This window comes from Protopterus annectens, chromosome 7.part1, assembly GCF_019279795.1.
Source record: "Protopterus annectens isolate FY-2018-M chromosome 7.part1, PAN1.0, whole genome shotgun sequence".
NCBI lineage: Eukaryota > Metazoa > Chordata > Ceratodontiformes > Protopteridae > Protopterus > Protopterus annectens.
The window spans coordinates 256,440,119-256,467,954 of NC_056740.1; the positions used below are offsets into that span (position 1 = coordinate 256,440,119).

At 46.0% G+C, this 27,836-nt stretch overlaps 1 protein-coding gene across 2 annotated transcripts in view; it reads right to left on the minus strand.

The window, feature by feature from the left end:
• The window catches only part of MTMR10 (myotubularin related protein 10), a 1,193,387-nt gene that overhangs the window by 69,502 nt on the left and 1,096,049 nt on the right, over positions 1 to 27,836 (minus strand). For both annotated transcript variants that reach the window (XM_044078705.1, XM_044078706.1), the window contains exon 15: positions 26,116 to 26,304. In XM_044078705.1, the coding sequence (XP_043934640.1) occupies positions 26,116 to 26,304 (189 nt within the window). The remainder of the gene's footprint in view (positions 1 to 26,115; positions 26,305 to 27,836) is intronic.

Genomic DNA, 27,836 nt, shown 5'->3' on the forward strand with positions numbered 1-27,836 from the left:
ACTATCCTCTCACTTGTCACCTGGATCACAAAATCACCCAAATTGGAGATGTAAGGGCACTAATTACACATACCACACTTAAAAGTACCTTTATTGGTATGCAATCCTTTTAGCCCTACCCTTTCAAAATAATTTTTCAGATTGGTACCCCTTTTAAAGCTGAATTGAAGAGGTTTAAAAAACATCTAAAGTATTAGGCATGTTTGAAAAGAGGTCCCAATACTTCCTTATCGCATTCAGAACCTCCCTGGTGTCAGAATGATATTCAGTCACAAACTAGGTCTCTCTTTTCAAGTTGGTAATAGGGCCCATCCCCTGTGAGGTGCCCCCCTCTGGTTCTAAACCACTCAGATGGTCCATGGTAAAACCATCCCCGTAATGTATTAGGGGAACATACCTTGTACCCCAACCATTCAAAATTTCTAATTTGGCTGACTCCACTACCTCAAATGGATATCTTCTGGCAACAAATAAGTCCTTAATAAACTCTAACTCGTTGACCAAATCCTTAAGTGTGGTTACCTCGGCAGCCCTGACCATTTGCCCCTTTTACTATATTTCTTTTCTGAAAAGGGGGATGATACCATTTTTTTTTTGGGCCTCCTAACATCCAATCAAATTACTTATCTTCAAGCAGCATGCTGTCATTCAGACAGTGTAGAACGTTCATAACAGAGACTGTATGAAATAATGAATAAGGAACATCATAACAGGAAACCATAAGTCTGTGCCATTCAATTTCAACAGCTTTAATTTAACACACTGATTCCCCCCCAAATCAATCACAGCTCCTTGGCTTGTGACCAGTGTTTTTTTTTTTTTTTTTTTTACTTAGCTTGAGGTTGAGCCAGAGAAAGTAAATTTCCTCTTTCTGCAGACACTGCTGCTACTCTAGCTAAACAGTCCACGGCAGGCAGATCATTCAAGATTCTCGTCGTCGTGCATTACTGTGATGCAACGCCCTCATTGGTTGGCTGCCACAGTGCCACAAGTCATGGGCAGGCTGTGGCTGTAAACAAGAAGTTATGTACTCACCATAATGTTCGATGTATGTAGTCCATCTTGCATTACATTCTTACCTGAGGGTTCGGAGCCGAACTTCGGCTTCGACTCAGCCATACTGTAGCTCAAAGTCTTCAATTGGCTCATGGCCAAGAGGTATCCCATCATGCAACAGGTCTATTCTCCAGATCTTGTTTGCTGCAAGGTCTCGCACACACACACATACACACACACACACACACACACACACACACACACACACACACACACACACACACACACACACACACACACACACTGAGCAGAACAACAAACCTAACAGAAAGGACTACTGACACCTACAGACTATACCTCCAGGAGGGGGTAGGAGGGAGGTTACTAAGAATGTAGAGAGAGATGGACTACATACATCGAATGTTATGGTGAGTATATAACTTCTTGATGTTATGTAGTCCAATCTTGCCTTCATTCTTATTACTCATGGGACAGCGTCCCTAGCACCTTAATCTTGGGTGGCTCAGTGAAAAATACTCTTGAGCACTGTGGAACCAAAGGAAGATCTGCCTCTAGAGACCAGATCTAATTTGTAGTGACTAATAAAGGTATGAGGCGAAGCCCATGTTGCTGCAGCAACCATAGACATCCTAGCCTGAAACGCAATTCAGTTAGCCACAGATTGTGTAGAATGAGCCTTCACTTTAAAGGGTAATTCTTTGCCATTGGAAGCATAAATAAATGAGATGCAATCGGAGATCCAGCAAGACAAGGTTACCTTAGAAACAGGAACCCCAAGTCTAGTGTCTGAAAACGAGACAAACATTTGATCTGATTTCCCAAAATCTTTCGTCCTATGTAAATAGAAATGCAATTGTCTATGAACATCTAGCTGATGAAACTTAAATTCTGCCTTATTGGAGAATTCAGGAAAAAACACAGGCAACTCAATGGATTGGTTGATATTGACAACAGAGGCAACCTTTGGAACAAAAGAAGGACTGGTTCTTAAGGAGACCCTATCTTTGTGAAACACCAAATAAGGTGGCCTAACCGATAATGCTTGGAGTTCAGAGACCCGCCTAGATGAAGTTATGGCTACCAAAAATACTGTCTTCCACGACAATAATTTAATGTCACATGTAGCTGCGGGCTCAAAGGTAGTTGAGGTGAGCTTCTGTAATACAAAATTGAGGTCTCATGGCATCACTGGATGAAAAACTGGAGGTCGGAGTAACAATGTCCCTTTCAGAAAAGCCCTATAATGCCTATGAGCCATAAGGTTGGGCTCATTAGCAACGTGAAAGGTAGAAATCGCTGCCAGTTGCACTTTAATGGTTGCTGCAGTTGACCCCTGACTGAACAGTTGAGAAAGAAATTCTAATATTGCCGAAATAGGCGCTGTATATAAGGATCAATATGTCTCTCACGGGCCCAAATAAAAAATTTCTTCCACTTACTGGAATAAATCTTCCTGGTAGAAGGTTTGTGGAAAGATGATAGTATATGGACCACTTCCAGGGAAAAATCATAAAGCCTGACTAAGGACGGACCTGGAGCATCCAAGCGGTCAACTTGAGGGTCTGGATGGAGGGATGGAACTGTCCTGACATACGAGTCAGCAGATCTGGAGCTGGGTCCAGAATCCAAGGCTTGTCCATTAGATAGAGTTGAAGGAAGGCAAACCCAAGCTGATGAGGTCAGTGTGGGGCAACGAGGATCATTCTGCTTCCCAAAGACTTGCTTTCTGAATGACCTTTGATATCAGAGGTAACGGTGGAAAGGCGTAGAGAAGACCGGAGGGCCAATCGTGAACCAGAGCGTCCCTGGGTGTCTCCCCCTCCAGGGGGATAAGGGTGAAGTAGCTGCTGCATTTGGCATTGAGGGGGCTGGCAAATAGATAGCAAGGCTGACCTCATCTGTGGAATATCTTCTCCGCAACATAATTGTTCAGGGACCACTCATGACGCATTAGGATAGCTCTGCTCAGCCTGTCGGCAATCATGTTGCACTTCCCCAGTATATGCGTTGCAACTGGAAAGTGTTGGGAAGACAACGCCCACTGCCAAACTCAAAGTGCCTCTCTGCAAAGGGGGTATGATTTGGTTCCTCCCAGTTTGTTCAGATACCCATACCACTGACATGTTGTCTGAGTGGATTGCAATTTTCCCTAGAGGGAGAAAGCTCTGAAGTGCTTGCAAGGCTAATAACACTGCTCTCATCTCCAAGACATTTATATGCAAATGGGTCTCGTGATCCTGCCATGTGCCTTGGACAGTCCTGCCGAGAAAATGCCCCCCCCCCCCGATCTGGGAAGCATCCGTGATCACCGTGGCAACTGGAGAAGATGGGACAAATGGCTTGCCCACATTGAGATTGCTGGCCTGAAGCCACCAGCGTAGATCCTGCTTGCACGTGTCCGTAATCAGAATAGAATGGGAGAGTGGAAGATGCTGTAGTGACCATTGGGTGAAAAGCAGCCACTGAAGAACCCTCATGTGTAGTCTGGCAAGGGAACTAGCTTGATCGTGGCAGCCATGGTCCCTAATAACTTGAGGACCACTTTTGCCTTGACCTTCGTCAATGGTAGTAAGGTGTAGACCTGCTGCTGTAGAGCCTGAATTCTCTCTTCTGGTAAGAAGGCCCTCGTGCACCGTATCTAGTTTAGCACCGATAAAAGTGACACGCTGCAAGCGCACAAGGCAGATTTTTTCCAATTCAGAGTAATTCCTAACCTTTGGCACAGTGTAATGGTGGCTGTCCCTGGTCTGTAACAGTAGATGCCTGGTGGTGGCAGAAAGGAGACAGTCATCAAGGTACGGAAACACTTGGAATCCCTGACGTCTCAAGTGAGCCGTTACCACTGCCATGCATTGGGGTCTGTGGTGAGACCAAAGGGAAGAGTGCGAAAATGAAAATGACTGGTTCCCAGCCGGAAGCGTAGATGACTTCTCGATGCCCTGTCCATCTTGATATGGTAGTAAGCATCTTTGAGGTCGATGGAGCACATCCACACATCTTTCCCTAACAGAGGGAGTACTGACTGTAAGGTGACCATGCGGAACTTGGGACTTTTGTACATGAAGGTTCAATCGGCTGAGATCCAAGATGGGTCTCAGGTCCCCTGTTCTTTTCGGCACCAAAATGAATCGGGAGTAAGTCCCTAATCATACTTGGTCTGCAGGGACAGGCTGGATGGCTCCCTTTGAAAGCAACTGCAACTTTTTTATTTCTAAAGTTGCGGAATCCCTGTGACTGGGTGGAACATCTGGGATTCTCTTGGTTGGCAGGGGAGGAGAAGAGAAGGGAAGGGAATATGATAACCTCTGGAAATTATCTTTAATACCCACTCGTTTTAGGTGACGTCTTGCCAGGCTTCTGGGAATAAAGAAATGCGACCCCCAGCTGGCTCCAGAGACGCACAGTCGGGCCTCCCTTCAGGAGCACTGGTAGGGAGAACCACGAAAGGAATCACGGTCCCCCTGGTTATGCGGGCCTCCTCTGCCTCTACGGCAGCATCTACCTGAAGTTCCAACCCCTCCCCTGCCTCCGGAGGGGCACTCACTTTGTACGACCTGAAAAAAACTCTGCGACTTTCTGAACCACATTTTCCCATCCTTCTGGCCCTTGGGGTAAGGTCTAGAAGGCATGGAAAAACGGACTCCCACGGCAGACAGGGTTTTTCCTTCCTGCTCGCACCTAGTGAGAGTGTCCTTCACCTTGGTTCCGAACGATGAACCGTCAAAGGGGGCGTTTGTGAACGTAGACTTGAAGGCCTCCACGAAATTGCACAAGCGCATCAAGGAGTGTCTCCTGAGAGACTCCAGAACCCGCTGCCCTATTCGCTCCATCGGCTGTGTATGAGATCAGCCTCATGGAGGAGTTGGTAAGGGAATTTAGGGTAAACATATGTGTATTGACCTTCTGTGCCACGGCATCAGAAATGTTACCCTGTAGAGAATCTCCTAGCTCTTTTAGGAGATCTCTCTGGAGCCTTGTAAAATGCATCAAGTAGTTCAGCGACCGCAGTGTAAAGGCCGCTGAGGTAAACACACGCTTCCCATACCTGTCTATAGCCCGGGACTCCTTGTTAGGCGGATGGATGGTAAGCAAAGTTTCAGCAAGTTCCTTCTTGGTGGCTGCTGCCACCACCATGGCATCTACTGGAACGCCTTTTCTTAGATATTCCTCGTCAGTGGGGGCGGACAAAAACTTATTGGGTCTCCTAGGGACCGGCTCCACAGTGTCAGGAGTTTCTCACACCTTTCGGCAGACAAGATCTAGTAGCTCATCAAAAGGGGGAGAAACCCAAGAGGCGGAGGGTTGAGACCCAAAAGCCTTCAGGAACACAGACTCCTCATCAGAAGGGGATTTGGAGGGCCAGCCACCTCTCTGCTTCAAGATCTCCAGGATATCTGAAAAAGAGATCTTCAGAAGATGACTTGGGGGACCCGCTCTGACTCCTCGAGGTCGGTGTCCGACGTGAGAGACTCATCCGAGGAGTCGAGGTGTTTCCTCAATCTCTTTCTGGCGGGCTCCTCAGGCAAAAACACTGGGGAGACGACAGAAAGTTGGGAACCACTCATGGAGGTATCCTAAGACTTAGGGTCTCCGCTGCCCATGGATAGAGGGTGATGCAAACCTGACACTGGTGCTGGAGGGGGCAGAGTATCAGTGCCATAGGATGCAGCTGACGACTTGGCCAGCACGCTCCTCATAACCTCAAAAGCTGATCCCCCCCGGCTCTGCAGGCAGACTAACTGTAGAGGATACAGTTGTAGCCCTCAGTGCCAAGGAGATGAGGTCTGAAGCAGATGTCGGGACCAAGCTCACTTGAGCCAAAGTACCAAGAGGAAGGCTCAGAACCGATGAAGATCAATCCGAGCCCTCCTCCTCAGGTCCCACTGGAGAACCGTGGACCTTCAAACCCTGTGGACGGAGCCGCCGGGGTCGGAGCAGAAATACGAACAGAGAGGCCAGGTGAGGCTACTGGAACCAACCTAACGGCACCAGATGAAACCGACAACTCTGGCTCCGAAGGCCAAGAAAGGCTCAGAGGAGGAACAACAAAGGATGAAGAGGCCATAGGCTCCGGAGCCGAGTGGGTCGGAGCCGAAATCAATTTGGCCAACACTGATGACTGAAGCAGTTTCTTCATCACTCTATCAACGTCCTCATCAGAAAGGGCCCTTGGAGGACCTGGAGGATATTGTTGGAGATCTGGATCTCCCTACAGAAAGGGACTTGTGTGAAGGAGAACCCGGTCGAATAACTGGAGACCGGCTCTGAACCAAAATATCTGTAACCGGCTCCGAAAGGCTGGGAGCCGATACGGACTTAGTCAAGACACTACCTTCTGTCGGCACCGATAGCAATGGAACCTTAGAAGGAGAAGCTGTTCTAGCAACTTTCTCTTGCGGTTCCAAAGAAACAGACGGAGCCAGACAGCACTTCTTATAAGTCTTTTTGTCCTTCTTAGCTGGAGAGGATAACGCACTGGAAGACTTAGCCAAGCCTTCCTTAAAGGAGCGTTTAAGCAGTCCTTTCAAAATGAGCTTGTTCTTCCTCTCCTGTAGTACACGGGGACTGAAGGAATGACAAAACAAGCAGGACTCTTGGAGGTGAATAGCCCCCAAGCAGTACACGAACAAAGTGCCCATCAGTCGAAAGACATTTTATTGTTGCATTCAACACACTTTTAAAAACCCGAAGGCCTGTGTTCCTTAGAATCCTTGGACATGCTGAAAAGGAGAACACACACACGTACAAAGCAATACGTACACACACTAGACCCAACCAAACTCCGCACGAGAAACAGAGCCTCTAACTAAAAATGGCATAGTAACTGGTGGGAAAAGACTACAGGGAGGACTAGGTCCTCTAACTTAAACGGGCCTAGCCTGGGGAAACAGGGGCAGGATAGCACCACTAGCCAGACACGACAACGCTAACAGAATGGAGTGCCAAACCACAGACCACACGGAAACAATGGGGAGGACTAGGTCCTCTAACTGAAACAGGCCTAGCCCGTGGTGAAAAAGGAAATGAACGGGATACAAAAACAGCAAGAGAAACAAAACAAAGGCAGTAGAACACCACTACCACACACACAGAGCTATGAAAATAACTTTTTTGAGCAACAAGTCAAAGGTTTATAAAAAGTTTATAAACAGTATACTTAGCCACGGCCAAAAGTGAGACCACGTTTGAGCATAACGAGCGGCAAACGAGATCTAGGGAATAGACCTGTTGCATGATGGGATACCTCTTAGCCACGAGCCAATTGAAGACTTCGAGCTAGAGTATGGCCAAGTCAGAGCCGAAGTTAGACTCCGAACCCACGGGTAAGAATGAAAGCGAGACTGGACTACATAACATCAACTGAATTTTTAAAATTTTTTTTTAACTCTCCCGATGAGTCTCCAAGTCCGACAGGCAGTCAGGCACTGCCTCTTGAAGCTGATGTCATCAGCATGCCCCTGCACATTGAAGACGTTGCAGGAAATGCTGGCAGTGTGTGATGACATCGGCTATAACATAAAATTGCAAAAAAATTGGGAACTGAAGGGGCCACTTGGGAATTTGTGGCACCCCAAAACTGGTAAATTTCTAGGAATTCAGTACAGTTGAGAGGTATGAATGGCATCCACTGAGACAATTTTCATGGGAAGAATGACTCAAGGATTCTTATTCCTCTCTTTAAAATACAGATTCGGACATTTCTAAGTAGACAGCAGACGGTCTAAGGAAGACCCAAGAAACCGGAGTGTATCTCAAATGAAGGGCCGTCAAGATATGGCAGGAAGATCTAATAAGTTTTATCCCACAGAAACAAAGTTATCAGAATCTACTGGGAGTCTGAAAGGCAAGAAATCTATCCTTCAGCTCCACCAGACCAGTGACATGAGGCAGTTAGTGCAATATAGGCAGATGCTGAGTAACAAGGCCTCAGCAGGTGGATTGGTACAAGGAGGAAGAAGTGCCAAGTCATAACCGAAACGCACAGAACAGTACATGGACATCAAACCTTGTTCTCTAACAGTGCCTTGGTGCACCAGTGAGGAGAGATCCCACCCCATGTATAAATGTGTGCTCATGTTTAACATGTGGGAAGTCCCTGTTGGACAAGTGAGGGCCCATACAGGTCTCCTCCACTCCTGACAGTAAACCCCTCCTTCACACAGGAGAAGGTAAGTGGAGCAGACTCCCAGGCCACACTTCTACACTGAGCCTTCACTAGAGGAGTCAAGGGCTCAGTCTGCATGGGCCGACAAGCTGTGGTCATGTTCTGGATGTTCTAACATAGGTACACTGGATCTCAGAACCTGGGACACACTTCTACAGTGGCTGCTATGGATGCATCTCTTCTCCTTTTATTGTCAGCTGGTGATGGGCACAAGCTCAATATCTTGTAAGTCTAGAAAAAGCAATCAGTATGAGAGAAACCAGAGACTACCTTGGAGACAGCTTTGTCTGCTGCTGCACAGCTTCCTGAACACATACCTTCTCACATCTATCTGACTCAGGTGAAGGATTAGAAGAGAGACTTTCTGACCAGTCCTTGCAATGGCCAGTTACCAAGGCTGACCTCTTCTATGAGGAATTTAGGTCTTGTACTACTCATGCTGTCTCCTGTGAGTGAGTGGACTGAAGCAGTGACATTTGTGAGAATACTTCATGTCATTTGCCTCTCCTAAATAGTAGGAAAAACTCGTTGGATTGGGTCTTGGCCTGTGATCTGAGGACTGCAAGAAAACTCACCAGGTTTCTGTGATTGGGACTCAGAACCCAGTAGTCTTTTAATGATGTACATTATTATAAAGATCAAAAACTTAACCATAAGAACAGCAGTACGGTGCTCAGCAGTTCCACACACCCTCCTAGACTTTCATACTCCATTATAACATGTACTGGCAAAAGCATCACATGCCTCTAAGCTCGGAAGCTAGATGCAATTCAGAATTGCGCAGAAAGAAAAGTTGTGTAAAATCTTACCATAACCATAGACATCCTTCTCTTTCATGTTGCAGTATTCATCACATATGGGTTACCTATGCGACCCGAAAATCCTGCCAGTATACAAAAGTTTTCAGTCAGTGTATGGTGCGTGGGACATCTGATGTGGCTAGTGGAACGTGGGCCATAAAAGTGACATCTGCATGCACCAGCCCTCAGAACTGTAAGCCCCAGTCGGAACCAGTCCTAGCAAGGGGAAAATGCCAGTCCTGTGCCACCCAGAAAGGGAAATGCAGCATAACAGGAAGGGAAGGAATACTGCAATGTGGAAGAGGATGACATCTATGGTTATGGTAAGATTTTACACAACTTTTCTATGTCCTTCTATTTCCATGTTGCAGTATTCATCACATATGGGTGAGTGCCAAAGCTCACTGTGAAGAAGGGTTTGGTGGTCTAGAGATAGTCTCCAGGAAACCATGAAGGATAGCCCTGGCAAAACCCGCCCTGGCTCTGGAAATATGGTCTAACTTGTAATGTTTGGTGAAGGGGTGCACTGATGACCAAGTGGCTGCTTCAAGAACGGTAGAGGTATCCAAACCCCTGAAGAAAGCTACTGAGGAGGCCATAGCCCTGGTGGAGTGTGCTTTAACAGTACCTTGCAGAGGTTTCCCATGGTATTTGTAGCAGAAGGTGATAGCTTTGGTAATCCATGTTGAAATTGTTTGGTTACTGCCTTCCATAGGGCCCTGGGGTGGAAGGAGAAAGAGTTGATCATCCCCATCTGATGGACTTTGTTTTGTGGAGATAAAATCTGAGTTGTCTGTGCACATCCAGGGAATTAAGTACTCTCTCTCTCTCTGTCCCCCTGCGGGTTAGGGAAGAAGGTTGGTAGGTGGATGGCTTGATTTAAGGAAAGGTCATTCATCACCTTGGACATGAATGAAGGGATAGTTCTAAGAGTAACCCTGTCAGTGTGGAATACCAGGAAAGGTGTAATAGCCATGATGGCTTGTAGCTCTGACATTCTTTTGGCTGAGGTCAATGGCACGAGTAGTACAGTTTTCCATGTACAGTGCTTTAGGGAAGCTTTTTCTGCTGGCTCAAATGGAGGAAGCGCAAGCTTTTCCAAAACACAGCTGAAGTCCCATGATGGGGGAGATGGCTTCCTGGGGTCACAGGTAAAGGACCCTTTTAAGGAATAACTTTGCTGGTAGTCTGGAAGCTGGGGGGGGGAGATCCAGCGAAAGGCATGCTGAAATGGTAGACAAGTGGGCTTTAATGGAAGAGTAGGCCAATCCTGTCTGCAGTAGTTCACACAGGTAAGACAGAACTAGAGGGGTCTCGCTGGTCCAACTGTCTTTTGAGACACCATACAGAAAATCTCTTCCACTCTGATAGGTAAGATTTTCTCGTATTCGATTTCCTGGCCTCCTGCAGGACAGTGAGCATGTCCTCATTGTAAAGGTGTCTGAAGGGGATCAGAATCCTATCAGCCACAGGGTGAAGTGCAGCAACTGCCACTGTGGCTATATTTGGCATCTCTTGTGCTGTGTGAAAAGATCCACTCTGAGGGATAACTTGTGGTGACTGCCCTTGGATAATTGTAGTAGCAGAGGGAATCAATGCTGACTTGGCCAATAGGGAGTCACGAACAAGATTTTTGGTCTGTCCTGCTGGATCTTCAGCAGGGATTCTGTACGAGTGGGAAGGTGGGAAATGCATAGGGAAACTTCCCCTTCTGAAAGATTGAGAAGGCATCTGTTGCCATCGCCTTAAGTGTGTGGGAGCCTGATGCAGAAGGAAGGCAGCTGCCTGTTGATGGAGGATGCCAACAGGTCTATTTGAGGTGCAACTCACCAGTGGACCAGGTCCAGGAAGACCATCCCTGTGCAGCATCCATTCGTCGTTGTTTGTGATGGATCTGCTGAGGGAGCCTGCCTGAGAGTTCTGTTGTGAAGGAATGCAAACCGTCTGCAGGGTAACTCCCTGGGAGATGGCCAGTTCCCACACTAGAAGAGATGGTCTCCAATGCAAGCAAGATTTGGTCCCCTCCTGTTTGTTGAGATACCACAGCACTGTGGTATTGTCTGTAAAGGTCTTTAGTGGTCCTTGTTGTAGATAGGGTTGGAAAGCTTGTAGGGCCAGGAGAATTGCCCTCATCTCTCGGACTTCGATGCATTCTTTTTTGTGTGGCTCTGGCCACAGCTCCAGTACTTTCAGATGGCTCAGAGTTGCTCCCCAGCCCAAGTCTGAGGCATCTGTGTGCATGATCTGTTTGGGTTGGGGTGTTTGGAGGGGAAGACCTGGATTGAGGTTCACTTGCTTCAACCACCACTGGATTTCTAGTTTGAGGCAGGGCAGGACGGGAACCCTGTACTCCAAGGGGTGGGAGTGCTGGGTCCAGACTGACCTTAGATACCACTGCAACTTTCTCATATGAAGTCTTGCTAATGGCAACATGGGCATAGTGGCTGCCATGTAGCCCAGGAGCCTGAGGTACCGCCTTGCTGTCAATTCTGTTGTCCAAAGGACCAGAAGTAAGTGCTCTGTCAAGCTTTCTACCTTTTTTTGGGGGGGGGGAGTAGGCTTTCATGATGTCTGTGCAAACACTGGACCCCAAAAAGATCATGTCTTAAGAAGGTTCCAGTTGGGATTTTGGGAAGTTGATCTGAAATCCCAGGGACTGCAGGAGCAAAATGGCAAGTAGTATGTGTTGCAGGAGGGTCTCCTTGCAGTCTGCCTGTACAAGCAGGTCATCCAGATAAGGCAATATCAGGATTCCTTTTGTCTTGCAAAAGGCAATAACTGGAGCCAAACATTTGGTGAATACCCTGGGTGCAGTGGAAATCCCAAAGGGCAAGGCAGAGAATTGAAAGTGAGAAGTGCCCACTGAGAATCTCAGGTATTTCCTGAAACTGGGCCTTATGGGGATGTGAAGGTAGGCATCCTTTATACCTAAGGTGGCCATGAACCCTTGGGGAAGCAGGAGTTGAAAAAGAGTTGGTACGGTCAACATCTTGAAAGTAGGAACCTGCAGGAAGAGGCTGAGAAGAGAGAGATCCAGAACTGGTCTCCAGGGACAGTCTTTACTTGGGACTAGGAAAATCCTGGAGTAGAAACCTCTCCCTTTTGCAACCAGTGGTACTGTTTCGATGGTGCCTTGAGCCAGCAGGGTTTCTAGTACTGGCTGCAATTGGTGTAGCTGTTGTTTTGGAGATTGTGGGAAACCCCTTCACTCTGGGGGCATAAGCCATGTCATAAAATACCCATTCTGAATGACTGAAAGGACCCATTTGTCCGAGGTGATGGATGTACACACAGGAAGACGGTGAGACACAAGTACCAACAGAGGGAGAGAGGGAGGGGGTGGGGGGTTTTAAAGTTGGCAGGTAGTCAGACACTAACTGCCCTGTCTTAAAATGGTGGCCTCTGGCTAGAGGAGGGGGAAGCTCTAGCAGGTGGGAGTTCATAGATTCATACTAGGCTATCTGCCCTAGGGCATTTATAAGCCTAGCCAGAGTGTGTCTGGCTTTCGCCACCCATTTTAAATTAATTTTGTTATGCCCTTTTTTGAGGTTAGTATACTGTGCCTCTGTAACAGTGACACAGAAGTGATACCCGGGGTAAACCTACGATCTCCCATCCACTCATCAAGATTCCTCTTGAAGAGAGTCAATGAGGGACTCTGCCTAACCTGGACTGGGATTTTATTCCAGAGTGAAGGGAGCCTCTGGGTTATGAATCTGTCCCTCCAGCATGTCCTATTTATTTCAGTGCTGAGGTTCAAGTCTCTCGAGCGCGTAGCTCGATGGGATTTGGATTTTCTGAGGTGCAGCATGTCCCTCAATTCTGGGTTGGACATGGCTTTATATGTCAGGCACAGACTGCCTCTGAGCAGGCGGTATGCCACTGAGTAGAGCCGGAGTTTCTTTAACTGGGCAGCATATGGCATCTCTTTGAGCCCTTTGATCCTCTTGGTGAGGTACTTTTGGGGTCTTTCCAGTTGCTGCAGGTGTCTGGTAAGGTACATCCCAAAAGGGGCATTGTACTCAATTATGGGCCTGATGAGGGATGAGTAAAGAGGCACGATGACCTCCCTTGATCTAGATGTAAATCCCTTCATGAGCTGGGCTATATAAAATGTTTTTCTAACCACTTTGGCCACATGGTTATCAAATGAGAGATTGCTATCAACTTGGGTCTCCAGGTCCCTAATTACTTCTTCTGTACTTAATGGATTACCACCTATGTGGTAATTTGTGGGCATTTTGTTTTTGCCAAAGGGATGACTATACACTTTTTGGCGTTTAGCTTGAGACCATGGCTCTGGCACCAGTTGTCTGTTTCTATGAGGCCCTTTTGGAGGATGCTTGTGTCGGCTGGAGAGTCTATTATGGCACCCAGTTTGCAGTCATCTGCGAACTTGGTCAGCCACAGTCCTTCCATGTTGGCCTGTACCTCTGAGAAATATATACCGAACAAGAGAGGTCCCAGGACTGAGCCTTGTGGGATGCCACTTGTAACTGGTTTGGAGTCTGACATGGCTCCAGCAATTCTAACCATGTGGGTTCTGTCCTTGAGCCAGTTTGCAACCCATCTAGTGACATAGGGTTTATATTTAAGCTGGTGAGCTTATCTATAATGCCCGAGTGGGGTATTGTATCAAGGCTTTGCGAGGTCCAGGTAGGCTGTGTGGACCACCTTCCCCTCGTCAATGGCTTTGGTGACTGTTTCAAAGAAATCAACCAGGTTTAAGAGGCAGGATCTGCCCCCAACAAAGCTGAACTGGTAGGATCCAGTATCTGTAGGTCCCCAATATCTTTATTTATGAGGTCCATGATGATCCTTTCCATAGCTTTGCAGACCAAGCTAGTCAGGCTTATGGGGCGACAGTTTCCAGGATCCGTTGAGGCACCACCTTTTGTGGAGAGGGACCACTGTTGCTGTACGCCACTCTTTGGGTACATATCCTGTAGTAAGGCTGAGACTGAACAGTAGTTTTAGGTTTGGGTTTAGCTCTTCTTGGAGTTCATGTAGGACGCAGTCCGGGACACCGTCTGGGAGAGGGCGGCTCTTACCTGAGCATCTGAGATGTCAGGGGGGCAGCACTCTGCTGGGATAGATATTTGCCCTTTTGGTGGGGAGTGGGGGGGGGGGGAGTTTGCACTGAACCTTTCAGCTAGGATGTTGGCAATGTCTGTGGGTTCGGTGTATTTTTTTGTCATTTTGGACTAATTCTGAGCATATCTGGGAATTCCCACCCAGGTTCCTAACATAACTAAAGAAAGCCTTGTGATTATCCTTAGTGTCCTGTGCAATTTTTCTCTTGAAGCTGGCCTTAGACTATTTTATGAGTGCCCGTAGTTTTTTGCTAATTCTGATCAGAGATGCCTTCCCTTTTTGGGATTTTGCTCTATCATGTAGTAGCTTCCTCCTTCTGTTGTATAGTTTGTTTATGGCTGGGGTCCACCAGACAGGACGTCTGCCTTTGGAGGATTGGGTCTTGGTTTTATTTGGGATTGCATGATCCATGCATTCCTGAAGGTGTTCATTGAATGCGTTTATAAAGGATTCTGCGGTCTGGGCCGTATTTTCCACAGGCCCGGGGGCTTTGAAGGATTCCACCTCGGTTTTGAGGAGTGTGAAATTTGCTTTAGAGAAAGTTTTCACTGTGGTTTTCTGGGCAGGGGGTGGGGTCGGGATGTGAATATCCAGTGAGATTAGTTTATGGTCATATCTTACCAGTGAGGGATACACTTCAGGTCAAGTATGTTTTCCCTTCTTGTGGGAGTGGTAACAAGTTGTTCCATAACATTTGACTTTATAAATTCTAGGAACCTTTGGGCTAGGGTGTTGGAGCTAGAGTAATGCTCCCAGTCTATGTTTGGGTAGTTGAAGTCGTCCAATATAATGGTGTTTGGAGAGACCTTCATATTTTCCAGTGTTCTCAGGAAGGCCAAGTGGGGTTCAAGGGTTTGGGAGGGTGGTCTGTAGCAGGCTATAAACTGGAAGGCAGTTTTACCCACTGTTAGTTGCACATGGATAGTCTCTGATGCTTCGTGCTGTGCCACCAACCTGGAGGTGTGGGTATGTTTGATGAATATTGATACTCCCCCTCCTTTTGTGGTTCGGTCCAAGTTTTGGTGCCGAAAAGCATGGTATGAGGTATAACCTGGTAGTGCTGGGGTGCTCTCGGGAGCCTTGAACCAGGTTTCTGTTACTGCACAGATATCTATGTTCTCCATGCTAAGGAGAGTTTCAAGTGCATGCATCTTGAGGTTTACATTTCTGGCATTGAGTAGCATTACTCTTAGTTTCTTATCCCTTGTGATACCTATGGAGGTGGGTTTGTCTTTTGAGCCTTGCCTAAAAAAGGCACTATGGGGGTAGCAAGAGCCTTTGCCAATATCCGAAAGCCCAGGGATGACAGGTGCAAGCCGTCCCTAGTGAAGCATCGTGGCTTGTCGAGCATGTCATCCCAGGCTGACAGGCATTGGATCCCCTTTGAATGACACCAATACTTAAGCCAATTGTTGAAATTGATCATCTTGTCTTCATATTGTGGCATCATTCTTGGTGAGGGTAAGATGCTACTCAAGGTCAGGGTCATACCGGCCTGGGCTACATGCTCAGAGAGCTCCTCTATGTCTCTCTTCATGTAGTCCAGGGAAGTGCGTCTCAGGTCATTCACACCAGCATGGACAATGACTGAGTCATATTTGTACTTGCCTTGGAGTGACCTGAGTGCTTGTGTTATGTGGCGGATCCTAGCGCCCGACAGGCAGCTCACCATGACCTTCTCCTTGTTCAGCCTGGTGAGCGGGACGTCAGTGTGCCTGACGATAGAGTCACCTATTACAAGTGTATCAAGCGTGTTGTTTAGCCTTAAGGGCTGTGACTGTTCGGCACACTGGCTTTGTGAGCTATGTGTTGCACGTGTTTTGTTTTGGGGTAGCGGTTGCTTGGGTGTCTGCTTTGGAGGTCTCTGCTGCTTAGGCAGATTTTCATTAGAGCCTCCGAGTATGTTTTTGTATGTTTATGTGTTTGGTTTGCTGTCGTGGTAGGCCTATGTGAGACTGGAATTGTAGTGAGTGTGGTTTCCTTCTCCTCCTGACTGGTTACGCCAGTACTGAGTTGAGAGAGCTTAGCCTCCAGTTTGGCTATATGGTTGCATCTCTCACATGTGTTGGAATTTGTTGGGAGGAGGAGAGGGTTGTCTGTGTACATGAGGCAGTTGTAACATTGCCTCAAGATTCCCAGATTCACCAGCTGGACCAGAGGAGATTGACAACTGACCTTTGGACATGCTAGAATAGTATTAGGAATTCCTTTATAATTGAAAAAAAGGGCCAATGGGGAACAAGGTACTCAAGGGGAGTTTGTGAGGGTGTAGTGCTTTTAATTTTTTAGTGATGACTTGTATAATTGCTTTAGTGAGCAAGTGCCAGGTAACTTAAATGCAATGTGTTACAGGTAACTTAAATGCAAAAACGACAAACAGTAACTTTCTTTCTTGTTTCCTGGTTGTTTTTCTGGGTCTTGTGGGAGCAGCAGGGTGAGAGTGCTTTCTAATGAACAGAGTTCTAGCTGGGTAGTTTCTTTGGAATTTTGGAACAGGAGAAACTAGCAGGTGTTTTAATTCCTGCATCTCTTTCCCTTTTTGCTGTAGTGACAAACAAAGCCACTTTTGTACCAAAAAAAGTTGTGTTGTCCAGAGGGGTATCAACCAGCTTTGCTCTAAACTCATCTGGAAGGGACTAGAGGTGTAGCCAGGAATATCTTCTCAAAGCAGATGCTGATGCTGCTGACCTTGCTAAGGCTTCAGCAGCATCATAACTGCACTTTACAGAGTGCCTGGTAACCTAGGAGGTGAGAGCCAGAAGGGAAGACAGTGAAGCTTTGGCAGCAAAATCTGGTGAATCAGACAATTCCTTAGAGGCTTTCTCCTGAAGGGTAAGGCATATTTAGCCATGTGTGTCTGGTAGTTAGTAGCCCTGAAGGCTAGAGTAGCAGAGGTGTAAATTTTCTTACCCAGACGTTCCATGGTTTTGCTGTCTTTGAAGGGAGAATGGTGGTGGTGGGTAATAGTTTAGATGCCTTATCTGTGGAGATGGAAATGGTGGCAGGGTCTGCTGGAGAAGAATTAACAAGAATCTTAGCAGTTTCAGGGACTTTATAAAATCTATCGGGTCTGCGTGGAGTGGGTGGTTGTGAGTCAGGGTTCAAGGATGCTGAATAGAAGGCATCCAGGAAGGGAGGCAGAATTGGAGGAACAGTAGTGGTTGGGGAATCCATCTGAATGAGGTCGTAATAATTTCTGTGAACCTCAGTCACTTCAGAGAATTTTCAAGTAAAATGTTCTTTCATCTTGGTAATGGTTTCCCCAAAGGACACATTCTCAGCTGAGTAGTAAGGGTTAAAGGATTCTTCCTCTGGGGAGCCATATCCCAAGGGAGAAAAAAGCTGAAAGGCATAGGAGAGGGATTCTTCAGATGAGGAATCAGAAAAATCCTCCTCTTCCCTCATGGATAGGTCTGATGTTTGAGGCCTTGGGCTCAGAATAGGAGGAGAAATGGTAGAAGCCCCTGCAGTGGTAGGCCATAAGGTCATGAAAGCATTAAACAAACTTTGGCTGAAGGCCTGCCAGTCAGGCATGCTTTCTGGAGAAGGTGAAATGTGCTTCCTTTTCTCCTTCCTATTCTCCTTCCTTCTGAGAGGCCTGGTGGGCATCTGAAGGGAGGAAGGCCTGGAATCAGGTGACTGTAAGGAGAAGCCTCTACGGATGAGCTCTCCTGAGATTGTGCTGCTTCTGAGGAGGTATCTGCTACATCCTAGGCAATGGAGCCCAAATCCTCCACCAGGCCGTCTTTGGCCACAGGCTGAGGGTTGGATGCAAGAGGTGCAGTGGTAGTGGCAGGCCTGATAGTCTTGGCTTTCTTCGGTGGTTCGGCAGGTATGTAAGTGGAACCCTCCATACCTAATGCTATTTGTTTTAATTGTTGATTTTCCAGATATAAGTTGAGTGCGTGCAGACGGCTGTGCAAAGTTTTGGGCACAAACACCTGACAAATGGAGCAGACCTTATAGTCATGTGATCGACCTTAACAAAAAAGACACTGATCATGGGGGTCTTTGTGGGGTATCTGATGGATGCACTTACACTTGCCTTTTCTGGATGACATGAACAGGCATTAAAATAAGAAAATTACTGAAAAGGTTCTCCAACAGGGCATTTACCTGATTTCTCGAAATCCGACGGTCACGATGGCGGGAACACCTGATGTTCGACTGGCGGCTTAGAAGTTCTGAGGGCTGGTGCATGCAGATAGCACTTTTATGGCCCACATTCCATCAGGCAAGTCTGATGTCCCACACGCCATACAGTGACTTTGTATACTGGCCGGATGTTTGGGTAGCAAGATGAATAAACCTATATGTGATGAATACTGCAACACGGGAATAAGGAGGACATCTGGAGATATCTGAAGAGAAAATCCCAAATATTACTCATTGCAGAGGACTTTATGTCAAAACAAGCAAGTTCCTCTTATTTCCACAAACACTATGCTTTTCAACTCCAGATTTTAGGCTGATGTAGGTAATCACTAAGTTTAGGTTTTGTCATGAGTCTACAGTTTTGATCAAGTCACTTTCTCACCATTTCTCATACACAATCAGACATATCCCCGTGCTTACACACACATACACACACACACACACACACACATATATATATATATATATATATATATGTATATATATATATGTATATATATATACACACACACACACCAGAATTAGAAGTTATGTACTCACCATAACGTTCCATCTGAGTAGGTGACTTCATTTGGATGCAACCTGTGGGTATCGGATCCGACCTCGGATCCGAGCCGGCATTTCAAAAGCTTAGGCTCCGAGCTCCTAGCTCCTCCCTCTACCCATAACCCCTTGCCAATCCCTGACTGACCTCAGATTGAGTTTGCCTATATAATACTGACAACAGTACCTGAACAAAGCAAAAAAATACACGCTGTATAAAGGTCAGGGGATGGAGGGGAGTTGGTTATCCAAATGAAGTCACCTACTCAGATGGAACGTTATGGTGAGTACATAACTTCTAAATCTGAAGTAGGCAGACTTCATTTGTCTGCAACCTGTGGGACAGAGTCCCCAGCTACCTGAATCTTGGGCGGCCGTCATGGAAGGATGTTTCGAGCACCGCTGAGCCAAAGGATGCTCTTCCTCTGGAAACAACATCCACCTTATAATGAGAAATAAAGGTATGAGGTGAGGCCCAAGTGGCTGCCGCAGATATCATCCAATGACACACGGGACTTAAAGGCGGCTGACGTGGAGACTGCCCTAGTAGAATGAGCCGTAACCTCTGAGTAGCAGGTCTACCTGAAGTGTCATAAGCCTGCAGAATACAATTAGCAATCCACCTCGATAGTGTGACTTTAGAAACTGCTTTACCCAAAGCAAATTTAGTAAAGGAGACGAACAGCTGATCTGATTGCCTGTGACCAGCTGTTCTGTGAATATAAAATCGTAATTGTCTATGAACATCCAAGGAATGCAGTTTGTATTCTCCTTTGTTTGAGTACTTGGGAAAAACACAGGTAAGTTGATTGATTGGTTGATATTAGATTCTGAAGAGACCTTTGGAAGAAAAGATGGATTGGTCCTGAGGCACACCCTATCTGGAAAGAAGGAAAGGTAAGGCGTTTGACGATAGAGCCTGAAGTTCAGACACTCTTCTGGCTGAAGTGATAGCTACTAAGAAGGCAGTCTTCCAGGAAAGGTACTTCAGGTCTGTAGACGCTGCAGGCTCAAGGGAGGAGCAGTAAGGGCTTGCAGAACTAAAGATAGGTCCCAAGGTGGTACAATGTCTTTGACTGGAGGCCTCAACAAAAATCCCTTTAAGAAAGGTTTTGCACAATTTCGCCCATGAGGAGCTGTCTCATGACCAATGTGATAATGAGAGATGGCTGCCAATTGTACCTTAATCGTGGAAGAACTTGCCCCTTGATGAAAGAGGTCTGTTAAAAATCCAGCACTGCCGACATAGGTGCTGAAAAGGATCCAAACTTTTCTGGACCGCCCAAATAGAGAATCTCTTCCATTTACTCCGATAAACCTGCCTAGTGGAAGGTTTATGAGCTGCCACTAGAATGGCCTTGACCGTGACGAGATACCGGGAGTCCTAATCAAGGATGGAACTGGAGCAGCCAAGCTGTCAATTTCAGGGTGCGAGATTGGGAACCGAAATTCCCAGAGGATGGGAGATGAGATCCGAATCGGATCCAGAATCCAGGGTGGATTCACTTTGTGAGACCATACAAAGGGGAACCAGGGTTGACGAGGCCAGAACGGGCAATGAGAATCATTCTGCTCCCCAAACTGTTGCCTTTCTGCACAATCCTCTGCATTAGAGGTAGTGGAGGGTAGGCATAAAGGAGACCGGGCGGCCAAGCATGCACCAGCGCGTCTCGGAATTCCCTGGTGGGGAAGCAGAGCGAAGAAATTGTCGATTTGGCGCTTGAGTGAGAGGCAAAAGATCGGAACAGGGTTGCCCCCAAACGGCAAAAATCTTGTTCACTACCTGAGGATTGAGAGACCACTCGTGAGGGGAAAGAATGGTGCGACTGAGTTTGTCCGCAAGGATGTTGGATTTTCCGGAATGTGCGTTGCTACAAGAAAGCCGCTTGGTGGAAATTGCCCATTCCCAGACTCTCATGGCCTCTCGACAAAGGGATAGGACCTGGTTCCTCCCTGTTTGTTGATGTACCAGACTACCGACATGTTGTCTGTCTGAATCGCAATAGTCCCTGAAGGAAGAACGTGGTGAAGTGCTTGCAACGCCAGGAGCACTGCCCTCATTTCCAGGACGCTTATATGCAACGAAGTCTCTGTGGAGTTCCACGTGCCTTGGACAATCTTCCCCGCAGAATGCCCCCACCCGAGGCAAGAAGCGTCCGTGGTCACTGTGGCTCGGGAAATGCTGCACAAAAGGTCTCCCTGTCAGAGGCTCCAGAGAAAGCCACCAAAGAAGGGAATCCTTGCATGCTTTGCTGACCGCTATCGGAGTGTTGAGAGAGGAACAGAGGGGACCACTGAACTTGAAGGGTCCATTGAAGAATCCTCATGCGTGGCGCATGAATAAGAAGCGGATAGCTGCCGCCATCGAACCTAGGGCCCTCAGGACCAAGCTGCTGTCGGAGATGGTTGCAGGACCGCCATGACATGACACTTCAGGTTGGAAATTCTGTCTGGGGTGAGGAAGGCTCGCATTGACCTGGTGTTTAGTCTTCCTCCTATGAAATCTATAACTTGTGTGGGGTGCAGTAAAGATTTCTCCCAGTTGACAGTGATGCCCAGCCTTGGGGCTATCTGAAGGAAGTAGTCCCTGGCTGAGCACAGAAGATGCCTTGATGATGCCGTTAGGAGCCAGTCGCCCAGGCACGGAAAGACCTGTAATCCCTGGAGCCTCAGGTGGGTCGCTACAACAGCTAGAACCTTGGTGAACACCCTGGGGCTTGAGGTGAGGTCAATGGGAAGGACCCTGAACTGATAATGACTGGCTCCCAGACGGAAGCTTAAGAAACCTCCTGGACCGGCTCTGCACATGGATAGTCTCTGATGCTTCGTGCTGTGCCACCAACCTGGAGGTGTGGGTATCTTTGATGAATATTGATACCCCCCCCTCCTTTTGTGGTTCGGTCCAAGTTTTGGGGCCGAAAAGCATGGTATGAGGTATAACCTGGTAGTGCTGGGGTGCTCTCGGGAGCCTTGAACCAGGTTTCTGTTACTGCACAGATATCGATTTTCTCCATGCTAAGGAGAGTTTCAAGTGCATGCATCTTGAGGTTTACATTTCTGGCATTGAGTAGCATTACTCTTAGTTTCTTATCCCTTGTGATAGCTATGGAGGTGGGTTTGTCTTTTGAGCCTTGCCTAAAAAAAAGGCACTATGGGGTAGCAAGAGCCTTAGCTAATATCCGAAAGCCCAGAGGTGACAGGTGCAAGCCGTCCCTAGTGAAGCATCGTGGCTTGTCGAGCATGTCATCCCAGGCTGACAGGCATTGATCCTTTGAATGACACCAATACTTAAGCCAATTGTTGAAATTGATCATCTTGTCTTCATATTGTGGCATCATTCTTGGTGAGGGTAAGATGCTACTCAAGGTCAGGGTCATACCGGCCTGGGCTACATGCTCAGAGAGCTCATCTATGTCTCTCTTCATGTAGTCCAGGGAGGTACGTCTCAGGTCATTGACACCAGCATGGACAATGACTGAGTCATATTTGTACTTGCCTTGGAGTGACCTGAGTGCTTGTGTTATGTGGCGGATCCTAGCGCCCGACAGGCAGCTCACCGTGACCTTCTCCTTGTTCAGCCTGGTGAGCGGGACGTCAGTGTGCCTGACGATAGAGTCACCTATTACAAGTGTATCAAGTGTGTTGTTTAGCCTTAACGGCTGTGACTGTTCGGCACACTGGCTTTGTGAGCTATGTGTTGCACGTGTTTTGTTTTGGGGTAGCGGTTGCTTGGGTGTCTGCTTTGGAGGTCTCTGCTGCTTAGGCAGATTTTATTTAGAGCCCGAGTATGTTTTTGTGTGTTTATGTGTTTGGTTTGCTGTTGTGGTAGGTCTATGTGAGACTGGAATTGTAGTGAGTGTGGTTTCCTTCTCCTCCTGACTGGTTACGCCAGCACTGAGTTGAGAGAGCTTAGCCTCCAGTTTGGCTATATGGTTGCATCTCTCACATGTGTTGGAATTTGTTGGGAGGAGGAGAGGGTTATCTGTGCACATGAGGCAGTTGTAACATTGCCTCAAGATTCCCAGATTCACCAGCTGGACCAGAGAGGAGATGGACAACTGACCTTTGGACATGCTAGAATAGTATTGGGAATTCCTTTATAATTGAAAAAAAGGGCCAATGGGGAACAAGGTACTCAAGGGGAGTTTGTGAGGGTGTAGTGCTTTTAATTTTTTAGTGCTGACTTATATAATTGCTTTAGTGAGCAAGTGCCAGGTAACTTAAATGCAATGTGTTACAGGTAACTTAAATGCAAAAACGACAAACAGTAACTTTCTTGTTTCCTGGTTGTTTTTCTGGGCCTTGTGGGAGCAGCAGGGTGAGAGTGCTATCTAATAAACTGAGTTCTAGCTGGGTAGTTTCTTTGGAATTTTGGAACAGGAGAAACTAGCAGGTGTTTTAATTCCTGCATCTCTTTCCCCTTTTGCTGTAGTGACAAACAAAGCCACTTTTGTACCAAAAAAAGCTGTATTGTCCAGAGGGGCATCAACCAGCTTTGCTCTAAACTCATCTGGAAGGGACTAGAGGCGTAGCCAGGAATATCTTCTCAAAGCAGATGCTGATGCTGCTGACCTTGCTAAGGCTTCAGCAGCATCATAACTGCACTTTACAGAGTGCCTGGTAACCTAGGAGGTGAGAGCCAGAAGGGAAGACAGTGAAGCTTTGGCAGCAAAATCTGGTGAATCAGACAATTCCTTAGAGGCTTTCTCCTGAAGGGTAAGGCATATTTAGCCATGTGTGTCTGGTAGTTAGTAGCCCTGAAGGCTAGAGTAGCAGAGGTGTAAATTTTCTTACCCAGACGTTCCATGGCTTTGCTGTCTTTGTAGGGAGAATGGTGGTGGTGAGTAATAGTTTAGATGCCTTATCTGTGGAGATGGAAATGGTGGCAGGGTCTGCTGGAGAAGAATTAACAAGAATCTTAGCAGTTTCAGGGACTTTATAAAATCTATCGGGTCTGCGTGGAGTGGGGGGTTGTGAGTCAGGGTTCAAGGACTGAATAGAGGGCATCCAGGAAGGGAGGCAGAATTGGAGGAACAGCAGTAGTGGTTGGGGAATCCAACTGAATGAGGTCGTAATAATTTCTGTGAACCTCAGTCACTTCAGAGAATTCTCAAGTAAAATGTTCTTTCATCTTGGTAATGGTTTCCCCAAAGGACAAATTCTCAGCTGAGTAGTAAGGGTTAAAGGATTCTTCCTCTGGGGCGCCATATCCCAAGGGAGAAGAAAGCTGAAAAGCATAGGAGAGGGATTCTTCAGATGAGGAATCAGAAAAATCCTCCTCTTCCCTCATGGATGGGTCTGATGTTTGAGGCCTTGGGCTCAGAATAGGAGGAGAAATGGTAGAAGCCCCTGCAGTGGTAGGCCGTAAGGTCATGAAAGCATTAAACAAACTTTGGCTGAAGGCCTGCCAGTCAGGCATGCTTTCTGGAGAAGGTGAAATGTGCTTCCTTTTCTCCTTCCTATTCGCCTTCCTTCTGAGAGGCCTGGTGGGCATCTGAAGGGAGGAAGGCCTGGAATCACGTGACTGTAAGGAGAAACCTCTATGGATGAGCTCTCCTGAGACTGTGCTGCTTCTGAGGAGGTATCCGCTACATCCTAGGCAATGGAGCCCAAATCCTCCACCAGGCCGACTTTGGCCACAGGCTGAGGGTTGGACGCAAGAGGTGCAGTGGTAGTGGCAGGCCTGATAGTCTTGGCTTTCTTCGGTGGTTCGGCAGGTATGTCAGTGGAGCCCTCCATACCTAATGCTATTTGTTTTAATTGTTGATTTTCCAGATATAAGTTGAGTGCGTGCAGACGGCTGTGCAAAGTTTTGGGCACAAACACCTGACAAATGGAGCAGACCTTATAGTCATGTGACCGACCTTAACAAAAAAGACACTAATCATGGGGGTCTTTGTGGGGTATCTGATGGATGCACTTACACTTGCCTTTTCTGGATGACATGAACAGGCATTAAAATAAAGAAAATGACTGAAAAGGTTCTCCAACAGGGCACTTACCTGATTTCTCGAAATCCGACGGTCACGATGGCGGGAACACCTGATGTTCGACTGGCGGCTTAGATGTTCTGAGGGCTGGTGCATGCAGATATCACTTTTATGGCCCACATTCCATTAGGCAAGTCAGATGTCCCATGCGCCATACAGTGACTTTGTATACTGGCCGGATGTTTGGGTAGCAAGATGAATAAACCTATATGTGATGAATACTGCAACACGGGAATAAGGAGGACATCTGGAGATATTTGAAGAGAAAATCCCAAATATTACTCATTGCAGAGGACTTTGTCAAAACAAGCAAGTTCCTCTTATTTCCACAAACACTATGCTTTTCAACTCCAGATTTTAGGCTGATGTAGGTAATCACTAAGTTTAAGTTTTGTCATGAGTCTACAGTTTTGATCAAGTCACTTTCTCACCATTTCTCATATACAATCAGACATATCCCCGTGCTTACACACATACACACACATAATCAGACATATCCCCGTGCTTACACACACACACACACACACATATATATATATATATATATATATATATATATATATATATATACACACACACACTTCAGATCACAGAAATTATGACTACTGAAATGTTTGCATGCACTCAGCGTATTACTATAGCTGAGATAGTACTTTATGAAAAACAAATAAAATGACACAAAGTCATTAACACCTAAAACATATTTTAATCAACTACAAAAATGAATCAGGAATGCAATGCAATGAATATGAAAACTACTATAAAAACAGAAGAGCAGGATCATCTGCTCTTAGGAAAACTGAAATGTTGATGTTGATTATAAAACATCTGGGATGCACTGTGTATTTTTTTAGGTATCAGTTAAGAATCCGTTTCTGATGCTTCATGCTGGAAAACTTCCAATGATATCAGTATCTATTTAAGGAAAACGTTATGATGATAAGCTAAAGCACTAAACTCAATCACTGCAACTTGGTATCTCTTTAGAGGTTACCTTGTTATTCTTCACTTTCTGCTTTATGCTATCATACTCCTAAAAAAACTACACAATGTTTTTACTTAGCTGAGAAGTATGATCGACACAGTCTCTGGATTGAAAATAAAGTTGCTTCTTTGAAAGCAATCAAAGACCAGACAAACTTCTATCCTACCATGTACAGCTATTTCACCTCATTGATGCATGTACCACACATCTCACACCTGAAGACAAACAATTAGGACTGAGTACTCATTTTTCAGAGAATATGGTCTTCTATGGTTTCTGCTGTTACTGCAGTTCTTAAAGTTATAACAGTAGCAAAACAAGACAAAGTACATCAGTGCAGTAATACCTTTTAATTGGTCTAAATACCTTATTCCTTTTGGAAGACTTGATTGATGCAGATCCATTTGGTATATAAGACTCTTTCTTCCCAATGTACAGTGGGTTGTTGAACAGTCTCTGATCTTTAGCTGAAAACTGCAGTGACCATTCCCATACAGAAGGGAACTTCAAGCCTTTCTCATCACCACACTGGATGTTTTTGTTCATTGCAAAATCCTGCAAAATTAAAAATACTTAAATCACACAAATATGTAATACAACACATAAAACTGTTAAACACTAGTGTTTGCAATGGGAAATCCACAGGCATTTGAATACAGATCCCTTGTAAACACAGCTTGAGGGCAATAAGGGAAAGGAAGGGAAGAAATCAAATGCCATCATGGAAATATACAGCAATTAAAAAGTGTCACTGTTAGAAGAGTACACAAGAGGGAACACATCAACCAAAATACTTAGAAAGACAAATTCAATAAAAGCTATGTGTAAAATTAGAACAGACTAGGATCTATTGTACACTATTATAAATAATAAATTAAAGACATCAGCACAGCCAGAAAAACTTGCAAAATATGCAGATAAATATAAAGGGAAAGTACAAAATAAGCAATTCACTGATGACCCAAAAACGTTTTACATAGAACTGAGAAACAAAGCAAAGGAATAGAAACACCATAAAAAAAAGAAATACAAACATTTTGGAGAAATATCTATGAAGACCCTGTGAAACGCAATAAAGATGCTGAATGGATAAAAGAATTAAAAGAAACAGTTTGTTGTTGTGTCTTTCGCCTTTTCCCGGTAAGGGGGCGCCACAGCGGAACTCCAGTCCACTAATGATTGGTAGTGGATTTTTACGTACCGGGTTACCAGCCCTGACGCACAAACTTCAACCATTCACTTATGCCTCCACACAGAAGACGCTCTAGCTGAGAATCGAACAGGACAACGTCTTGCTATGAGGCGACAACGCTACCGCAGCACCACCACCGCAGTTTAATTAAACGAAACAGTAAAAAGTTCAAATGTACAGGATATGAAATGGGATGAAATAAAATTAATAAAAGCTCCTAACTGGAAAATCCACACCCACATGCAGTACCAAACTCCTGGCTATTAATGTCTTTACATGAAGATTTAGACCTGAGTAAGAACTACTTGTATGTGTACCCTGAACAGACACCAACCTGGTTAAAAGGAAAAATAATACTCCTCCTTAAAAGTGAACCTGCAAGCTACCTACAAATTACAGAACAATAACTTGCCTTGAATGATATATAAACTACATAATGGAATTCGTGCTGACAGAGTTTATAGTCGCTTAGACGAAAACTCAATCATGGCAACAGAACAAAAGGGTAACTAAAGAAAGTCATATGGAACAAAGGATCATTTGTTTGTCATAATGGAGAACTGTAAAAAGGGGAAAAATCTATGGGATGGACAGATTACAGAAAAGCATTTGATAGCATCCCACATTCATGGATAAAGGAGTGTTTACAGAGGCATAAGATGCATCCTATCAATTACACTACTGACAACAAAACAGTGGCAAACCATTTTGCAGCTAAGCCATGATAAAGGATACATTTTTTATCCCAGGGGTAAAAATTTTAGAAGTGGATATTTCAGGGTGACTCTGCCATCACTGCTCTTCTGTCTTGCCCTAAACCCATTAAGCTATCTATTTAACAGATTAGGTCATGGTTACAATCTGGCTCTCAGAGAACAACAAAGTGTAAAGGCTT